Raw genomic sequence first — 20670 nt, forward strand, 5'->3', positions numbered from 1 at the left:
GTAACTTTATGCAGGTTCAACAAGTGCGTGTATAGTGCATTATAGTTTACAACGACACTGTGTACTGTCATTGTGTCTTTGGGCAAAGCAGGTCCATCACCCTGTCTCTGCACTAATGTGTTGGTCAGGTGCATGGTGGTGGCACAGTAATCACCTTACAACAAGACGGTCCACTGATCAATTGCCAGTGGGTTTCCTCTGCTTCACTATAACATATGGGATCTCCTTTGGGCCCAGGACTTCGAAACGCACAGAGTGGCAGCCATGCTTTCATCTAGCTGCCCCAGGACAGAGGGAGCCTATATGAGACTATTGCGTTTTTCTGAACCTACCAGATTCTGTGGTTGAAGTGTGTGGGCCATGGGCAGACAGACGAACCTCATGTCAGACAGACGTGTATTTGAAGAGATGGAAAATAATGAGTCCTCTTCCTGAGCAGCCTTTTATCAGACAGCCTCTCATATGTTACACTTGTTAACCCTGGCTCTGACTACGAGACATGCACGGGGGCAAATATGTAACCCTGATCTTGTTATCCTTCATTCCACAGACGCGAGTCTACGTGACACGGTGCAGTTGCACGGGTAAATGGACTGATGTGCCTGCAGTCGCCCTCGTCTTCTTGGCCGGGGGCTGTTTGGGTCTTATGTAAGACGGAGCGAGGGAGTGCGCTGTCACTGAGGGCCTAATCAAGCGTCCTGTGATTGATTTCCATCCACAGACACAGCATAACACACAGAGCGAAAAACACACTGACCCTGTGCGCCAGTACCACACAAGAGACTTTATTACTCAAATACATCAGCACGACAAGTGCAATCCAGTGACAAACAGTGCATCTAACATGTGCGTTCATGAGTTTTTTGGTTGTAGGATAACTAGTCATCACTGTTAGATAGTAGCAGCCAATAAAGATGAGGTAGACAGTGACGCACTCGAAATGTACAAATGTAAAAGTAGGTGGCATGCTAGTTGTTTGGTCACGCCCACTAGAAAAGACTTAAGTACAATCACACAGAGGTCTACAACCTGCATAGGATAAAAAAGATCAACTATAAATATACAACACCTACACAGTGGGATAGTAACAGTACACCTGAGGGTACTAAGCACACAAACATGTAAGACAATAACCTTTAGCTGGCTCTATCAAAAGTATACTTTAGAGACAGTTCATTTAAGATAGTGATATATTTACTATCAATTATATATTTGGAACTACTTAGAAGCTTTATACTGTGCTGTACATTAAATTTGTCCAAAAGTATACGCTCTTAACTACACATAAATATAAGATAGAAAAATAAATTTGTGCATGTAAACTCATCCTAAAGCAATGGTAACCACATATCAGCAGCTTGGAATAACAGTGGTATGTTGTTATTATGAAATACTTGGCACACCGTTGCTAAGTTACTTGGCATCATGACCATACATGTAAATAACAGCCAAGGAGAGCAGTGTTCAATAGTCTTAAAGCAGACAGTGTCAGCATACATTAGGAGTTATTGTAAGTGATTCTTTTCACATCTTTAGTTTACATACACTGGTCACACCACACCTCTGAAGCTGAGGTAAAGTTATCCTTGCAGCAGCGATGCTTTCACTAAGAACACACGGGGCTACACTAAAAGTAATAAAACAACAGTAACCTGATCCTTCCAGAACAATGTAAACCTAAGACAGATAAATCCTCTGTGATTCTCCTCTTGCAAACTCAGTGGTCACATAACAGTCTGAGCTGAGTGTAACAGTCAACTTAAGCTTATTGGAACAAGACGCTCACAGAAGGAGCACATTGCACACCAGTCATAAGGTGCACTTAAGCCGTAACAGTCATCAATCACTTGAAAAGCTATCAAAAATAACAGTTCTTGTCTTCAGCATCTGTGCACTGTATTATTATAGTGTCTGTGCTTGTAATCAATAAGTCTGTTGAAAATGTTTTGTTTCCCATTGTTTGATGGATCACTGTGTGCAGGTTGGATAGAGAGCTGCCAGTCCTAGCCACAGTAGTCAACACAGTCTCATTTGTGTATAATGCCTAATATAATATCAAGTGATTGACATGTGTAAGATACAACACAAAGACCACCACAGTCACTCTAATCATTACAGGAGATAACTGAAGCCAGTATATACAAAGTGTATTGGCAGCTCTGTCCTGGACACTCGCCTCTATGGGACTTTGTCCAGACCATTAAGAACCAAAGTGGGTTGGCGCAGATCCCTACAGCTGTACAGCATCATTGCCTGGTAGCGAACATCCACGACAACAAAAATAAACTTGGATTTGGTCAATCCAATTGTCATGTTTAACCACATCATACATTTGCTATGCTACGCTACCCCGCTCACTGAGCAAATGTACAGCAGCCAAAGCCACTATGTTGCAAGTTACACAACCTTATTCCATGGCAACCATGTTGAGTGATTTGGCAGCATCTGTAGCGCGCTGTGCTTCAGTCGGCCTTGTCCTCTCCGTTCTTGGCCCATCCTCGGCTCATGGCCGCCACCACAATGCTGTACATGTTGAGCCAGGCTTGTTGCAGAGGTGCAGTGTAGGCATGACCCAAACTGCACTGCAGCATGTAGAGTAGAGCCTCACCCACCACCTGGAGCCCAGAACATACAGAGTAAGACACGCACATATAAAAACCAACAGCAAACATGTTTCAGATCTGAGTCCTACAGCGAATGACTGTGTGTTCACTCCAACAGCCTGGTGCTTCCTCCCAAGGTTGAGGAGAAAGTCTTCCAGCGAGGGCAGGTCGTCAAGGTTACTGACTGCTGCATCTATGACCAGCATCACCTGCAAATGACAGAGGAAAGGCGGTAAGGCCTTCATACACTAAGTTAGTGCAGTGAGGGCAGGGAACAGCTCACCTTAGTCACGTGCTCCACAAACACAGGGCTGGACAGACAGTCCTGACTCGAGCTACACTTCGTCTTGTGGTAGAAAAGATTGAGGAGCTCTGGGTCCAATTCAAACAGTCTACCAAAAAGACAGAGCACACTGTGTGTCGAGAGGACATTCATAATCACGCTAAGAACAAATCGTTTTCTTTATAAGAAATGTCCCAAAGAGAAGTAGCTCTTCCTGTTTGTCGCCAAGCAACAGGTTACAGCTTCTATCTTTGCAACTTTGCTAAGAAGGAGCTGTCCCTGCTGCTGCAGAAAATATTTAACATTATCTGCAATTAATACTACATTCTGGACAGAGTATATATGACCATTACCTGGAGAACATGATTACACCATGGGGTACTTTGTTCTTGCCCAGGCTCTCCCAGCTGCCTCGTATCAGCTCCTTATCCTTCTCCGACAGACAGTCCATCCTGCTACAAGTGTCAGACGAGTACTTCAGACACACACCAGCCCTCTGCCAAACAAGTGCTGCAACAGGAGAGACAATCCACAGACCAAACTTCCGTCAACTCGTCTGCAGAAGGGGAAAAAAAGCAATCACTGAGCATCATATGTAACAGACAGGCTCTCACCTTTCCCAGGTCAGTCGTCCCTCGGAATCCCTCCTGCTGCTCTGCGTGTTGAGAGGATGCTGGAGCAGCCTTTGCCTGACAGTCTTCTTCCCCCTGCCCACGTTGCAGTCAGGGAGACAAGTTCTGCCACGCTCTTATCTGTCACATTGGCTGCTATCTCTCTCCCCCCCTTCCCGATAGTCTCTCTCTCCAGCACCAGGGTTATTAGTCAAGCCACTGAAGGAGAGGAGAGGCTACTGCATGCTACAGCTCCTCCTGCAGGTGAACCAGGCGACCAGCTCAAAAGCACCATATCCACAAGTCTTCGCACGGACACTTAGAGGAGATTTACCTTCAATTTGTGGTGCAGACAGAACTAACCAGGAAGCAAAACATTACCTTCTATACATTGCAATTGTCTGATGGAGATGACGGACCATTTAGGGGCCTGCACCATCTATTTTAGGATGTTTCCACAGCTGCCAACACTTGCAACCCACACATCAGCGAGAATTAAACGTGTGGGGATTTATAATGCCGTGTGGTGGCGAAAATTATAAGAGACCTGAGCGCGCCACCTGGGTCAAAATTACATTCTTTATCTGCTCCAAGAAGAGGCACTCCTCAAACAAGCATCATCTTAACATTCGGCGGTTAACGTGCAGAGCCTTTCATTAATCCAAAACGAGATGCGATCCGTTTTCGCACAACCTCTACTTTTGGAGGAGCTCAGGCACATGCACCGACTGTGGCCCCCGGAGAAGTGGGGAGGCCTTCCTATAAGGGACGGGGGCCCGGGGGGAGGTGGGGAAGGTGGGAGAGGGGGGAAGAGGGTAGGATACGACTGGGGCGGAGGGGGAACTATGCGGTTCCCATGACAACCCATGGAATCGTTGAGGTCTTGTCATGTGGTGGCCGAGATAGCGCTATGTAATCTGCTCAATCTACAGCGCGTATAATTGCTGACTGTAACGTTTGATTTAAAGCTGTCGCGCCGAGTTCCCATCGCTGTTATTTTACTTTGGAAATCACAGGACGCCTTTGCTGAGGACAATGTCGACTTTGTGTAGAATTAAAATAAAAAATAAATGACAGATTTGACATAAGTGTGGCTTACAAAGTGTGAATGAATGAAGAGTTAAAGGTTTTCACCATTCATAAAGGCCCTGTTGTTTTTTTCTGTAGTAGTACAACATGAATAGATTATAGATTTACTCAGAATAGAAGGATATTTAGTGATATAGTTTTAATCAGGCTGCAGAACTGACTTGTACTTTCTTTTTCGATCAAGTTATTACTCAAGTACAGTAAGAACCATTCTGAGGAGTCTAATTTCTTCACCTCAACACGCTGAGTAAATACAATTGATTACTCCAAATTAGTGTCTCTCCAGGACGCTCCCACTACCGCTTGTCATCACGAATCCGACGTTGCCCTCAGGCAGTTTGAAGATCTGACACAGTGGCCTAGAAACACATCACATGAACGCCTACCGGTCTCCCCGGAGGTCTTCTGACGGCGGTGATTATACATATTTAGGCATTGCCCATGTGGTTTGTCTTCAAAAATGATGTCTTTAAATTCCTGGTAGCGCTTTCTAAGAAGGAGAAAAGCGCAGCGCGGTATTTGATGTGGGTCTATGGGCTTTAAACACGGCGCGGCTCTTTGTGAGGCCGACGAACAGTTAGGCTTGTTTTTTTAGCTGCTGCTGTGGCTAAAGAAATAACTGGGAACTTTGGGATGCAGAGTGGCGGCCTCGCAGACTTGTTTCAGACGGCGCGGTGTCCTTATAGGACCCAATAAAATGTATATATACTTGTTGAGCCTAAAGTCACCCCTTACTGTAAAGCTCAAAGGAGGCAACGGTTCACCTTGTGTCAACTGTGAGGATACATGTTTATTGTGGAGGCTTTTTGGTTTGAACTTGGGAGGTTACAAAAGCTTGCAATGGGGGCTTCACTTTAAATATAATACACAATTCCGAGCAGTATTATTATAAAAAAGAACACTTTGATTTGAGTACAGTGTGGTAGATCCAGAAAGGTTGAAAATAAGCGTATAAAGTGTCCGCACGTTCCATAATTCCTACCTGTTTGGCGCCCTCATCATCTGCAGTTGCACATCAGAGAGCTCAGAGGCTGTCGTGGATGCCTCTCCATGACAGGAATTTTTCTAAAGGCCGTGTTGTTTACTGCCAGAGCGACCACTAAAAACCCTCCCGTGCCGTCTGACCCGTTTTGATCATGGCATTCCGTCCGCTTTGCAGTCCACGCTCTCCTCCCTCACATCTTCAATTTTCTCTCCGGTGTCTGCATTTTCTCCCCTAAATCAGACATGTTGGGAAAGAAAGAAATGGCGATATGTAATTACATTGAACTCTAACTTGGCAATGGCACTTGTCCTTTTTTTTTGTGTGTCTTTTCTTTGCTGGAAAGAGGCTCTGAAAATTATGTAATGCGTAATATGACCAAACCACATGAAGTCCTTGGCTCTCAGGGACCAGTTCTATTCATAATTTTACCGGACAGGGCACGGGAATAACAGTGTGAGAAGAGGGATTGTGAAAAATGTCAGTACCTGCTAAGTTGGTCCCGTGTGCTGCTGCTGCTGCTGCTGCTGCTGCCTGTGTTCACTTCAGAGGAGGGAGACGATCTCAGAAGACCATTCTCTTCAACAAACTGCTCCTTGACGCCCGCACTCCGGAGAGTGTCTCTGAATGTTTTCTCCACATTGGCCTTAGCAGATTTCTGTCAAATCCAAGTCATTTTACTGAACATGTGAAACACACCAAGATGGCAAATTACAAATGCAGAATATTTCATGAACAGTACTGTACAAATATTTAAATTAAATTGTTTGAATATAGATAAAAGCAGTGCAGTGTTGCATATTATTGAGAAGGAGATGCTTAGAACAGTGGTTCCCAAAGTGGGGTTGGGACCCCTTGGGGGATCGCGAGGCCTTGGGTGGGGGTCCTCACATGATTTCAAGATGAAACTAAAACAAAAATGTTTTGTTTTTAGTATATTTTTGAGTGTAAAAAGCCTATAATTTGTTAAATCCATTCAATTATTCAAAATAAACTGTTTTAATACATATTAACTTGATTTAAAAAGTTTTTTCTGTCCTAAAGTAGCATAACTTTACACAATGGGGGTCTCGAGTTGTTTACGTGTCAATTTTTGGGGTCCCAGCCAAAAAGGTTTGGGAACCCTTGGCTTAGAACATGCAGGATTACTCAAACATTCATGAATGAAAAGTGCAACTCCGTGTAAGCCGGCCCTGGGCATAGGGGAACCAGGCGACCGCCTAATTGATTTTTTAACCCTCTGAGGTCGTCATCAAGAGGTTTCAAGCTTTCAAACAAGCACTCCCTGGACCTCCTGCTGGACACAGATGAGCACCAGCACAACACCACACTAGGTATGGTCTTCATTAGGGAACAATAACTACAATTATGACAATATCATAATATAGATTATAGAAGGTTTAAACATCGTCACATCACACTAGACCAGTCACGATAATTACTATACTGTATTTTTGGGCTCAATATCTATCGTATGTATATTTATTAGCATTTTTTTCTTATATTTGCAAGCAATACTGTAATTTTCACGGAAGTTATTTAAACAATTGGTTTTAACTTATGTGCAATGTAAAATGTGGTTAGGAACATTTAGAACAAAACTTTATTGTCATTGCTATGCTTTTGAGTTACAGTTTTGTCGGCATTAAATGGTTCTCAATATTATCGTTTATTGCCAAATTTTGTTATCGGGACAGGCCGACATCACACTGAAACATTTTGAAAACTTGCTCGATACCAGTGGTCCTCTCTGGTCGACTCAAAAGTGGGTTGCAGGAGCATTTTATGTGGGTCACAAAACTTTGCCAAAAAATGGCGATAGATAAAATGTTTTGATATTTTTTGTCAACAGAAATATGTGAGAAAATACTGTATTTTGATATTACCTACCACACAGATTAAAAGGAATAGTACTTATAATCTTTGATGTAATATTCTGACGTGGGTCGCAGCTCGCATGATAAATTGAATGTGTGTCCCGTAGCCGTAGTCAGACCCACTGCTCCCTATGACCCAGTGGCTGGTGTGTGATAATAATGTGCGGCGACACTGACCTTCGGAGACACTCACCTGTTTGACCTGCTCGAACAGATACGGGCGTTCACTGACCCGCGCCCTCATGCCCTTCAGTTCCCTGCCGTACTCTCTCATCCGCTGCTGGTCCACTGCTCTGCATGTAAGCACAGATTATAGTTTGCTACTGGTGGCGGTTGCTTGTGGTTCCTGTGATGTGACATAGTGAAGGTTGCAAAGTTTGAGAGTGGACAGCCTTTACTGGAGCGGCACTCACCGATGGTGCTGTAGTTTCTCATTACACACTTCTTTTAAGCTCCTGTGCGGGTCCAGCAGCTTAGCGTGCAGCGTGACTGTCCTCTGCATGGCCTCTGACCTCATTCGGTACTTTCTCAGCCACTCGGCGCTCTCCTTGCTCTCTCGCACTTCTATTGATTTTCTATAAGCGGAGAATGACCTTTATTTAGCCGGGGGAAACTCCTGGACAGATTCACAGGGGAGTCTTCATCACAGAGGGGACTCTATTGTACATGTTTTTTGTGGTAAAGGATGCAAGAATTCTAATCACTGTGCCATCATGCCACTCAATATCCAACATGTGTAACTTCAAATTCAAATTCATTTATTCAAATTCAAATGTTCTGTCATTTTATGGCTTCATATAAAAAATAAGGCATTTTATGCACAAAAATGCCAAAAAATGCCTATATTCTCAGCAACAAAATCCTAATAGTGAATACAGCCAGGATTAAATTTATGGGAGTTTTTTTTTGGGGGGGGGGTGAAGTTGCAAAGATTTTTTCATAAGTGATTTGGATATCGTTTGCTTTTGAAAAGCTATATATAAGTGAAAATATATGAAAATATCTACCTTGTTTTTTGAGGCTCAAAGCTCAATAAACCAGGCTAGGAATTAGATATTAAATATATATAAACTATATAATACACAAGACTGGAAGGTTTGTAGGAGGCTTGACTGATCACTAAACCCGTTACTAAACCTAAAGTTCAGTAACATTTGCACATGTGCCTGTATGTTTCTCCTGTCTTTAGGCGGAAAGTAAATGACCATATATGAAAAGCATTAATTTGGACACCTTTTGTGTTACACATGGATTGCTAGCGGACATGGCATACACAACATCACAAAAGAAGCAGATCGCACAGGGTGAGTTTGGTCTTTTTTTTTTACTTTAACAGTAACATCATTTTAAGGGACAATCTTTGAGTTATTTCCTATAATAGATTCACCTGATAGCCTGGCTGCGTTTCCTTGCAGCATCAGTGATGTAAACAGGGAGGGTGTCTGTGGACAGTGAGGTCAATGCTCCCAGGGACTTGCTTCGTATGAGATGAGTTACTTTTTGTGCCTGTGAATCATAGAATAACGTACAAACAATGCATAACCCTGGCAGATGGTAAAAGGTACATTTTCTGAATTTATACAGCACTTTTCCTCCCACACAGGGCACTCAAAGACAGAGGCTGCCTGACCATGACTACAGAATTGTAATCAACATGAGCATACATTGAGTGCTTTATGTAACAGCGTGACATCTTGAATAATTAAAATGAACTGGCTGATTATTTCACCAAGTGCATGCTGTGAGCGGTATGGGAATTATATGCCGACTGTGTAAGAGTGGTTTTCTGATTGTTATATCACTTTTATGATAATGATTATAACATTCAAAGCTTGCACATGCTGGCAACAGGAGTTTCCCTTGAACCAGTTATTTTAGCATCTAACATCATTTTGGCACAAACTAGAATGTCACATTTTTAAATCAACGAGTGTGAACTGTGGGAGAGTCCAAAGCTCTAAATAAAATCCCAAGAACCCTTTAACATAAATCTTTGCCAAAGTGCATAGCTATGGCATTTCCAAAAACAAGGCAATAGTTGCAGTATTTAAAACTGCGGTGACGATTAAGTTTTTAAGCAATCAGCAAAGACTGCTTTTCATAATTATGCCTTGAGTACATTACTTGAGTTTGATTTAAAATCTATAATTTGGCTCACAAATACAGGCCCTGGGCAGAAGCGAACCAGGCAGCCACCTGGGTCGCCATCTGCTGGAGGGCCTAGTGCCATCGAACTGAGCTGCTAAAAATTAAAATTGGAAAGATGTAACCAAGGTTGGCTCTGCTGGCTTTGATGACCCCTGTTTCAGGCTACAGAGCTGGAGAGGGACATTCACAATTAGGGTGAACAAAAACATACAAATAACAATGCTGTCGTTGGACTCATAGATGTGTACATCTGCTCGTATAAGTTCAATATATTGTTGCTGTAAATATTGGGGCTCTCGGTTGTGCAGGAGGTTAACATTGTAGAAAAAGTTGCCAGCTTCTTTTTAAGTGTTGAATGAACACTTAAAATTGTTTATTTGAATGAATGGTTTCATTCAAATAAACCATTCATTCAAAGGGATTGGGACTATTTAAGGTCACGCTTCAACCCACTCCTTTTCCAAGAAATTCATTGTATTTATTGTTTGCACTATTAATATGTTCAAAATAAACTAACTATGAGATATTTGAGCCATAGCAAACTTACTGTACATCATTAGACAATAAACTAGTTCATATTCTGTTCTATTCTATAAGCATTTTCAAATATTTCTGTCTCAAATATTTGTTATACCCTGCTTGTTTTCAGCATCTAGTTCACAAACGTGCAGTGTACCTGTGACTTCTGATCACTGCTCCTGCTTTGGCGCTGAGGCAGAGCGGATGTCCTGAGATGGAAGGGCAGACATTTGGTCGTGTCTTTAGCCTGCGCTGTTTCCCTCTGTAAGGCTCTGTGGAGTCTGCTGAAATCAGGGACACGGCGGATGATCTTAGGTTGAAAGCTGGGGCTCTCATCCAGGAACCCTATCCTCTCTCTCCTGGGGCGATCTGCGGTGCGAAGCTTGGGGCACTCAGACACTTTCTGACCGTCTCTGTTTGCTACAAAAAAATATAACAACAAAGAAGTGTTTCACTTTCACACAGGTTGTTTTTGAAATCTAACACACTGTCTGTCACGCTGTCTAACGGGCGTAGGACAGAAGGGACAAGCAGATAATTCAACTTACCTACTTTGGGGTCTTGTTTGATTTTGTGAGATTTCCTGACTGCAGCCGCATGGTTTTTATCTTCCTGTGATGCTTCATTCATCATTGCGATGAGTTTCTCTCTTCTCTCTTTCTCTCTCTCCTCAAACCCGAATGGTTTTTGCATAGAGAGCAGGAAGTTCTTTCTTTGCTCATGGCCATGTTTCCGCTGTTCCTCCATTTTGCCCATCATCTCTCCGAAAAGGGGCACCGTGACGTGCCTGGGTACTGGGAGAGCACTAAACTTCTTCAAGCACTCGGCCATAGCTTCCTCCTCTTCGCTTGGCCGTGTTATAGCCAAACCCGCACGCTCACAGTGGTACGTCCTTGTATGTTTTGATTTGGATGACTGGCCAGAAAAGTTACAATGTGTTGAATACATACAGGCAGAATTGGGCTGAATCTGTTGTTGCGTTGTCCCTTTACTGAAGTTGAGAGCAGATGTCGATGACACTTTTGTTTGTCCTGGACTTCAATAACAAAAAGAAGAAGAAATTAACTCAAATTGCAATGGGAGTCGAGCTAGTACAGTGCTTTACAAACTTTGGGATGCTACGTGGGTCAGGTCTGTTTTAATCCAGGTCTTTCCCTAGCCTGGTGGCACTTGTAAAGCCAAACGTTTTTCTGATGTGAAACGTGTGAGAATAGCCATTCAAATGTATTAAAGGTTACATACGTGTCTTCTTGGCGCATCAGTGTTGAAAGAGCAGCATTTAGTTGAATCCTCTTCTCCAGAGCCTCCCTTTGCTTCATCTGCGTCTCCTGCAGCTGGTTCTGAAGGCTCTCGCTCAGAGCCTTGAGCTGATGCCGGAGGATTAACTCTGATTCAAGGCAATCTCGCTGATGCATCTCCAGCTTGGGCATGTTACAGATAATAACTCTGCCAGAGTAAAGAAATATTACTCATGCAGTTGTAACTAAATCATTCTGTACAGCAAAAATAAAGGGCTTTCTGTAGTTAAAAAGTAGTCAGATTAACAACATTTTATTGTCAAACTATTTAATAACTATGTGAAAAGATGTTTTAATTGCTGTATATTTGGGAAACAGGAAATGCAAAATAAAAGTGAATGGTTACAATCATGATCACTGTGGGTTTTACCTTTATGGTCTTGTGTGGCACATTTTTCCCACTCATCGATTTTGCTGACTTGCGCGAGGTCTGTTACCGCGTTACCATAGCAACCAGGCGAACGCGCTCTTAAATAAAAAGTGAGACGTTCCTCATGCAGAAAAACCTGGTCCAATGCACAAACACACCCATTAGATTTACGTTTAAATATGTAGGCTACAATCTAAAAACGAAACGAAAGCAGCAAAGCCCACCTGTTGAGTAAGTTTAGTAAGTTTTTACTCCGGGTCTTCTTGAAGCAGAAAAAAAAACATACTGGATGCACTCGCTTTACGTCTTAGTTCTCATTTAGGAGATAAGAATAGTGTGAAACATAAATGAAACCGAGCGGAATAATCAAGTCTTCGTCCTAAAGACATGGATCTATTATAAAAGCCTGTCCGTGGCGCGCCTGCGGAGGACGTGTTCTGTGATTGGACGAAAGACAGGAAGTGCTTCGTCTGGAGCGTTTGTCAACACAACATGGCTGAAATAGCAAAGAGACGTCCACAATAGGACATGTTCAAGGGGAAACGTAAGGCTTACTGGTTTTCTTGACAGACTTAACATTTTAGTTGACTCTTCCGCGCACCCTCTTCCCCTCATGACAGAGAAGTGAAATGCACAAGCTCACCAAGTCGACGCTGACCCTGAACGGATTTGCCAGGAGTGTGTTTGCAGAAAAATGCCTCATCTCTCCCAGAAATATTTGTCGAGGAATTGTTTGCGCCCAACACAGCACGACTGCTGGCCAGGATGAGGTCTATGATGTTATTATATCTGGGGGAGGCATGGTTGGATCTGCCATGGCATGTTCATTGGGTAAGTGGTGATGTTTAGCTAGCTTAAACGTTCACACCCCTCCAGCCTAAAATGAATCCATTGCATGTTCTGATCATTACCATCATTATCAAAACAGGAATGGATCCCAACCTCGGCGATAAGAAGATTCTTCTACTTGAAGCAGGTCATAAGAAAGTGATGCATAAAGCCCCAGAAACGTACAGCACCAGAGTCAGCTCCATTAGCCCTGGTTCTGCAACTCTGCTCGCAGGTAAGGCCTACAGGCCGACTGAAACCTAATAGGCATTCATTATGAAATGTGTATGGATATATAATTCATATGTTGTGGTGTGTTTCTATTAAAAACGATGTTATTGAACATTGTAAGGTAAGCCTGGGTTAGACACTGTTCCCTGCTTAAATCGTCAGGGCAGCAGGCGCCTCACTTGGTTTTGCTGACACATATCAGACAGGCTGATAAAAATAAACTGCACTCATGTCAATGCTAGAGTGATTCAAATAACTTTCACTGGGTGCCAGGGCTGGGCGATATAGACCAATGGTCATATCCCGATATATTTGGGTTGAATATCGATATACGATATATATCCCGATATTTTTTCCGCAAAGTGAGAGCTGTGAAATGAAATGTCAAGGTCAAATACAAGTACTTTTATTGAAAACTCACTATACAATGTAAACATAAACACTGTATAACAAAGCTCCGTAAGGTGCACATTTAAATAAAAAAATATCTTGGATAAAAATAGCCATAAAATAAAATAGGTCAGTCTATTTCTGAGGGCAGCATTTATACATAAAGAGGTAACAACATAAATTACTCAGTTTAAACTTTAAGATACACTTTTTTAAAAATCACCTTGAGTTTCTTTTTGTTAACTTAATAGCTTGTCTGAAATTTAAATATCCCGATATACGCGATATGGTCTGATTCCATATCTCATTTAAAAATATATCGATATATCATAAATATATATATATCGCCCAGCCCTACTGGGTGTAATACAATATAATCTATAGTGTTTCTCAAACTGTAGTACAAGTACCACTTAAAGCCTTTGGGTGACACTCAGGCTTTACTGTAGTTCTAGTATTAGATTCTTTTTAGGGACAATTTGATTAGTTAGTCCTTGCTAAAGCACTGCATTTGTCATATTTTAGCTCTTTCATATGTTTAGTTATACTTTATTAATCCCCATCGGGAGATTCGTTCTCTGCATTTGACCCATCCTTGCTGGGACAACATGTAGAAGCAGGGTGCAGCCAGCGTAGACCGGCGCTCGGGGACCCATATCAGGATGAAGCCAGGCTAATGGTCAGAAACACCTGGCTAGAGGATTCACCTATTGTACATGTTTTAGTGGTAGGAGAAACCGGAGTACCCGGAGGAAACCTACGCAGACACAGGGAGAACATGCAAACTCCACACAGAAAGGCCCGTCCAGGTGGGAATTGAACCCGGGACCTTCTAACTGTGAAGCATTTTTTTGGTCAACGGTACTTGGTGTGAAAAGAAGTTTAAGTTATTAATTATTTCACAGACATAATCACAAAGTGCTTTACATGAGACAATGATACATTCACGCCACACTCGGTGGTGTTTAGTTTCCCCTGGGCGAGACTGACAGAAGCGCTGACCTGGCTCTGACCACCACCATTCTGTCATATTTATACCAGATATCTCGATATCAATATATAATACGATATAACTACGGGTTCGGTGGAAAACAACCATTTTTCAGAAAAATAAAAACATCATAATACAAAAGAGTTTTATTGATGAAAATCTATATCGTTTATATCTTGACATAATATCTTAAATTCAGCATGTGTTTCTCTTCACACAGTACTAACGGTGTATTTATTATTGCAGGTGTTGGAGCATGGGATTACATTACAGAAATGAGATGTAAGCCGTACAAAAAGATGCAGGTATGTTTACTCAAACACTGTCCGGCTGCTTTAGTGAGTTTAACTTAAGAGTACTGTCCATTATTGAAAATGGGCCTGTGTAGTAGGGCTGGGACGATCCACTTTTGTCACGATCCGATACGTATCACGATACTCAGGGGCCGATCCAATACTTACGTATTGCGATACAATACGTAATTATGATTTGTAATATGTTTACCTTAAAATGTATAAAAAGAAAACTGTCATGTGTCTAAAGTTTATAAACCAAAGGCCATTTGACATTTATTGAAGTGTTAAGATCAAAAGTGCATTAACACAAATTGACACAGTGCTGTTTCTGCAAATTAAAGGAGTGCAGGATAAAAATGCCTCTAAGCACAAGTATTGAAAGTATTGCGATACTTGAAAAAGTATTGATAGTTGGTATTGCAGCACAAAGTTTTGCGATCCAAATCCGATCCGATATCTTGTCTCAGCCTTACTGTGTATACGTTATAGCAGAAATGTTTGCACAAAGCTAAATTAAATGTCCCAAGCCTGAACGGAGACCACATTAAATTACCCCCTGAAACAACAGAAATGATCCTTTCTCTGCTATAACAGATGTTCTGGAATATTCACATTTTTAGTAAAGCAAAAAATAGCTAAAGCCAACAACCAAACATATCCTGCTGTTACACAATGTCATTTTTCTCAGTTAGAGCAGAATTTACTGGAACGCTATATGTAATTCTGTCATCCATCAATCAAAGCGCTATGTAATTTGTGGAGAGAGGATTCTATGACACTCATTCAGCTGATTGAGTAAACAGCACAATACGGCGTCATATAATCATGCATATGGTATGTTCACGGTAAAATTGCAAACATGGGTTTCATGTAACAGGCATTTTGTTCATTCCTCCATGTCATTTCTGCCTTTTCTGCCACACTCTAAACTCAGTTTCTTTGAATATGCCAATGATAACACTGCATTTGCAAAAGTTCAGTTAGTACACTATAGGATGCCATTGGGCAGGTTTAAAATGTATCTGCAATAATAAATAAATCATTTGACATTTTGTCTTTTAATTATGAAGATTCATGTGAACAACGAGAAGAAGATGAAAGATTAGGAGGGTGGTTGTTTGCTGCAAAGCCACTTTACGGCTGTGGGTGCAGGCTCGGTCCCTTTTGAAAGATGTGGTCAGCGCGTACCAAACACTTGACCGCAGGGCTTCTCCCTGGGCCCAAGATGTCATCATGCAGTGCCTAAAAGTGCTTATGGCAGTGTACCTCTCCCATTATACCTTCACTGTGGTGCCACTGAGTTGTTTGTCCACTGCATCTCCGTCATTTTCTATACATTTTAGCCATAATGTTGGAAAGTATGTAGAAAAGCTGCAAATAGCATTCTTTCCATTCAGTAAAATGCCCCTCCACTTCCACTCTAAATGCACGTTTTGCTTTGAGGTCTTGAAACAGACTCTGACTCATACAGTGTCTTGATTTTTCCTTAGACTTATAGATGTATTGTCTAAACACAATGTGCACCAGCAGTTTTTTCCCAAGCTCAATCTTTTTGACCTGTATTAAACTAAACCAAAACCGTTTTGGGCCGGTCTCTGTAAATCTCTCTTCCCAACCACTTATCACAAGTTGCAACCTCAGTGTGATTAGTGGTTTTCTTGAGGGTATATCCCCCTACTTTATGGGAAGTCAGTAAAAAGTAGAGCAGCAGCACATTACTGCCAAATGATGGGGTTGGGTCACCATAGTTACAAGCCAGGAGAGGATTAACCTTGTACAAACACTTTCACCCTCCATGCTGAACTCCACAGCGGATCCAAGGCTGAAATTACAGTAGCTCTTTCTGCCACTTGGGGTTGTGGGTAAATATTGACTTACTCTGTAATGTTCACAAACATGTCATTAGTTATTTGTGCCTCCAAGAAAATGAAGAATAATGACCCTGACCCGAGTGAGCCCACTCAGCTGAAGTAACCAGCCAGCCTGGGCTTGTCATGGACCCTCTTTGCATCAGTAACATCTAAAACTTTGATGTGTGCAGCTCAATGAAAAGACGGCTATATATAGGTATAGGGGATGCATTAAGGACAGACCACAGCCATAATGGACCTCTCATTTAGGTTTGGGACGCCTGCTCAGATGCTCTGATCATATTCGATAAGGAGAACCTGGAGGATGAGATGGCATACATTGTGGAGAATGACGTCGTTGCGGCAGCCCTCACTAAACAGCTGGACAGTTTATCTGGTAAGTAAACATGCATTTTTGGTTTACGCATCAACATCCACACAGTGGCTGTGCCGTGTCAAACCCAAATCCTGCTTCATCAAAACCTCTGGGTTTGTTGAACCTGTCTGCTAGAACCACCATATTTATTTCACCCTTCCCTCAGTTTGTTTATGCTCGTGCTGACAGTTTTGAGGCTACTGACACTATTCAAAGATATTCCTGCAGTTTGAATAAAATCCAGTACTCCAGTGGCACGTGATGATCCAGTGACTTTTTAAAGGCGCCATGTGTTTTCAGCACCTCTAAAGCCATTGAATTGTACAGAGGGCTGCTGTATTCTTGTCCACATTAAACTCTTTTCTGTGAGCGCGACAAATAAAGCTCTGCTTCACTCTGTGCTTGACAGCCAGAGTGGCATATTTATAAACACTTTTGGGCAATTGGTGCCAAACAGCGGAAGTGCGGTCACTGCACGTTTTACCTCATGTGCCTCCCATTTGTCGGCCTCTTTCTCATTTGAGCGAGGGCTGTTACACTCTCAATGTGGTAGATGAAAGCATGCCCCGTGCCAGCTGCACTTCAAGTAACCATTCAAACCTCTCTTTGACTTCTTTTGCGTGGAGCCGTGTATTCTGTTTAGAAGCTTGTAACAGATGATCTGTTGATTCTTGGTAACAACAAGTGCCATGAGAATCACGTAGGAAAGAAAGGTGACGGAAAGTGGAGTTTTGTGTCCTCTGGAGTGGACCTTATGGAACAGTCACAGAGGATAGGATTTCTGTCACATCTGCGCGAGCAGGCAGACATCATTAACAAAATGTGAATTTCAGCTGCATAACAGCGTGGGAAAAATACTCATTTATGAAGTTGGTTTTGAAGAAGAAAAATAGGCATGTTATTATGCACAAAATGTGTTAGACTTAGCCAATAAAAGAGATGCAATATGTTTATGTGATTTTAAATGTTCTTTCATCTTGAATCTAAAAATGTCTGTTTTTGACAGATAATGTGCAAGTGAAATACAAGTCCAAAGTGGTGAAGTACAAATGGCCAATGCCGCAGCACTCTGTGGAGGCCATCCCATGGGTTCAGGTGGCACTAGCCAGTGGTGAGACTCTGCAAACCAAACTGCTGGTCAGTCTTTAGTCTTTTCCTAATAAATTGATGTCTTCTGTCCATGTCATTAGTGTTTTATTTTTCAAATTCTTGTGTGTTTGTCAGATTGGTGCTGATGGACAAAACTCGATGGTGAGGCGACACTTGGGGATTCCCACAGTCAAGTGGAATTATGACCAGTCTGCTGTTGTTGCTGTTCTGCGTCTGTCAGAGGTAAATATAGTTGCAATTATCGGTTAACATTCACCAGATGATAATAATACACAATGTCTCATTTGAATATACCTATTTAAAGCTTTAATTGTGTTGGTCATCTTTAAATGGCGTTGTCAAAAGTAGCGAACAATGCAGTGTAATACCTTGTTTACATATGCTGCATGTAATTAAAGTGTGCCTTTACACTAGAATAGAGACTTTGGCTGTATCATATTGTGTTTATGTGCTTGATAGCCCACAGAAAACAATGTTGCGTGGCAGAGGTTCCTCCCAACTGGACCCATAGCAATGCTACCGGTAAGACTGCATGTTTACTGTTCTAGCTGGCCTTGCAAATCTATTCACTGTGTGTAATTAGTGGCAGATAATACCTCAGCATTAATGTTCACTACAGCTGTCAGACACAGAGAGCTCTTTGGTGTGGTCCACCAGCCATCAACTCGCAGAGGAGCTGCTGCAGCTGGACGAAGAGAGCTTTGTGGACGCAGTCAACTCTGCCTTTGTGAGAAATGCTTTTTATAGCAATATAAAGTGTCTCTCTTTCCACATGTGCCAGCAGCAGGTTGCAACATTTCTGTTTACTGACCGGATACTCTCATGCCGGATGGTTCAAATGAATCATACTAGCATATTTGTCACTCTTTGGCCCAATATTAATATCTTTCTGTGGCTGGGTGTACCTTTCAATTCTTATGTTTGGACAAAAGTCCTTTTCCCAAGCTGGCTATTTTTACTGGTTCTGTCGATGGACAGGGTCACCACGGTTGAGTCACGTTTGGTTTCAAGCCTGGTTTGCTAATTAAACCTGTGGTCTCCCAGTGTCGGCCATTACTGCATGGAATGTTTTTCAAACACAGCTAATTCGACTGTATAGCCTGGCCAGCATCTTCTTTTAATTAGCCCTGCTCACAGTGGCCTGCCAAACCAGTTAGTGAGAGAAAAAACTTTCCCTGGCTTGGAGTTGATCCTTGCTCGTATGTCCGCTACTGTAATTTCTTTGTCCACTCAAGGATAATGTCTGTTTTCTCTCTTTGTCTTTGTGTGCCCATGTGCCACAGTGGAGTAATGAGAACCAGTCGGAGCTGGTGGAGACAGCTGGCTCGATGTTTCGCTCTGCCCTCTCTGCCCTCATGCCTTCTGCAGGGTCACCCCGACAGCTCCCTCCCAGTGTAGCCGCTATAGGCCCAAAAACCCGGGTCATGTTCCCCCTTGGCATGGGTCATGCTTCAGAATACATCAGGCATCGCGTCGCTCTAATCGGGTACGAATAAAGAGGAAATCCTGTTTGATTTGTGTATTAGCCAAAGTGACATGACCAGCTTGTATTCCCTGTTTGTCTGTGTAGGGATGCTGCTCATCGAGTGCATCCCCTGGCAGGTCAGGGAGTAAACCTGGGCTTTGGGGATGTGGCCTGCCTCACACAAGTCCTGAGCCAAGCAGCCTTTAACGGGAAGGACTTAGGTCAGTGCAACACAGAAGCTCTATAAGTACAGTGGTTTTTTAAGCTCTTTTCCACACAGTCAGAACATGTCCGGCCAAGCGCTATGAAAAAGCATCATTTTCTCTTCATGTAATTATTTCATCAGTTTTTGATTTGAAAAGCATAATTTGTCTTTTGCCTAGTACGGCACTGAAAAGCTATGAATGACAGCATATTCAACGGGATATGCTTGTTCTTTTGTGAGCAGGAGCCATGCAGCACCTCCTGGAATATGAAACCGAGCGGCAGAGGCACAATCTGCCCATGATGGCGGCCATCGACCTGATGAAGCGTCTGTATTCCACTCACTCCGCTCCTGTGGTTCTGCTGCGCACTTTTGGGCTACAGGCCACCAACATGCTGCCAACGCTCAAAGTAAACCTCGCACACATCACATCACATGACTACCTGTCACATGGAGGCTCCACCTACGCTCTCCTGATTACACAGAGCTTTACTGAAGCCGTGTCTATAATTTCCAGTGTTCTGAACCTACTACTATGGTATCTAAGTTTAGTCCCAAATTTACTGTTACCAAAAGTGTGTGGGTGGGGTGCAGGGCTGGTCCAGGGGCAGCGGACGGTGGTGTTAGCTTGTGTTTTCACACCCCTTTTACGACTGACCGCTCATATGAGATAGCTTTATTTCCTACTAAGTGATTCAGACCAACACAAGTTAACTGGCTGTAAAACGTTTGATTGGGGGTACAATCTTTTCCAAATGAAATGCTGTGATTCAGTGCTTTGAAAACAGTGTGATCGCACTGGGTTGAAGCAGCACGAACAAAGCTCAGTGAAGCATTTCCCTGACCGTGTCCTTTGCTTCTTTCAGGAGCAGATCATTTCCATGGCCAGCAAATGATGCACCAGCACTAGTCGCTTCATCCAAGACTTAAATGTAAATAAAATATTATTTTATTTTCCCTGAACATTTCCTTGTTTTGATTCATTAGACACAGATCAAGATTGATAATTACATATTTTATTAAAACATGTAAAAGATGTATAATATACACACCTGATTTAATAAAATGTACAAATGTTAGTTATCAAATGATGAAAAAGCCATTTGAGCAATGCAAGAGCCATTCTTGTCAAGTCATTACATTTACAG

The 20670-nt window shown here is 42.4% G+C and overlaps 4 protein-coding genes across 4 annotated transcripts in view; 2 read left to right on the top strand and 2 right to left on the bottom strand.

Annotated features, from left to right (window-relative positions):
• Nucleotides 1-129: 129 nt before the first annotated feature.
• On the bottom strand, nt 130-5700 carry ngb (neuroglobin). Its single transcript, XM_079573875.1, has 6 exons — nt 5569-5700; nt 3501-3755; nt 3240-3396; nt 2887-2995; nt 2693-2812; nt 130-2615 (listed from the first exon to the last, which is right to left on the bottom strand). Exons 3-6 carry the CDS (start codon nt 3335-3337, stop codon nt 2463-2465), a joined length of 480 nt encoding a protein of 159 aa, XP_079430001.1. The 5' UTR covers nt 3338-3396; nt 3501-3755; nt 5569-5700; the 3' UTR covers nt 130-2462.
• The window catches only part of isca2 (iron-sulfur cluster assembly 2), a 65616-nt gene continuing 48490 nt past the window's right edge, over nt 3545-20670 (top strand). The window contains exon 1 of the mRNA XM_079573874.1: nt 3545-3549. The gene's annotated coding sequence lies outside the window, so the exon portion shown is untranslated. The remainder of the gene's footprint in view (nt 3550-20670) is intronic.
• fam161b (FAM161 centrosomal protein B) lies at nt 5663-12134 on the bottom strand. The gene is made up of 10 exons (XM_079573876.1): nt 12005-12134; nt 11781-11916; nt 11355-11558; nt 10661-11148; nt 10270-10532; nt 8833-8951; nt 7859-8020; nt 7639-7738; nt 6057-6226; nt 5663-5802 (listed from the first exon to the last, which is right to left on the bottom strand). Exons 3-10 carry the CDS (start codon nt 11540-11542, stop codon nt 5721-5723), a joined length of 1572 nt encoding a protein of 523 aa, XP_079430002.1. The 5' UTR covers nt 11543-11558; nt 11781-11916; nt 12005-12134; the 3' UTR covers nt 5663-5720.
• Nucleotides 12237-20562, top strand: coq6 (coenzyme Q6 monooxygenase). The gene is made up of 12 exons (XM_079573272.1): nt 12237-12611; nt 12709-12843; nt 14467-14525; nt 16637-16763; nt 17749-17879; nt 17967-18074; nt 18312-18374; nt 18472-18579; nt 19136-19338; nt 19423-19538; nt 19766-19932; nt 20389-20562. Exons 1-12 carry the CDS (start codon nt 12410-12412, stop codon nt 20416-20418), a joined length of 1449 nt encoding a protein of 482 aa, XP_079429398.1. The 5' UTR covers nt 12237-12409; the 3' UTR covers nt 20419-20562.

Source organism: Gobius niger (assembly GCF_951799975.1).
Source record: "Gobius niger genome assembly, chromosome: 16".
Classification (NCBI taxonomy): Eukaryota; Metazoa; Chordata; class Actinopteri; order Gobiiformes; family Gobiidae; genus Gobius; species Gobius niger.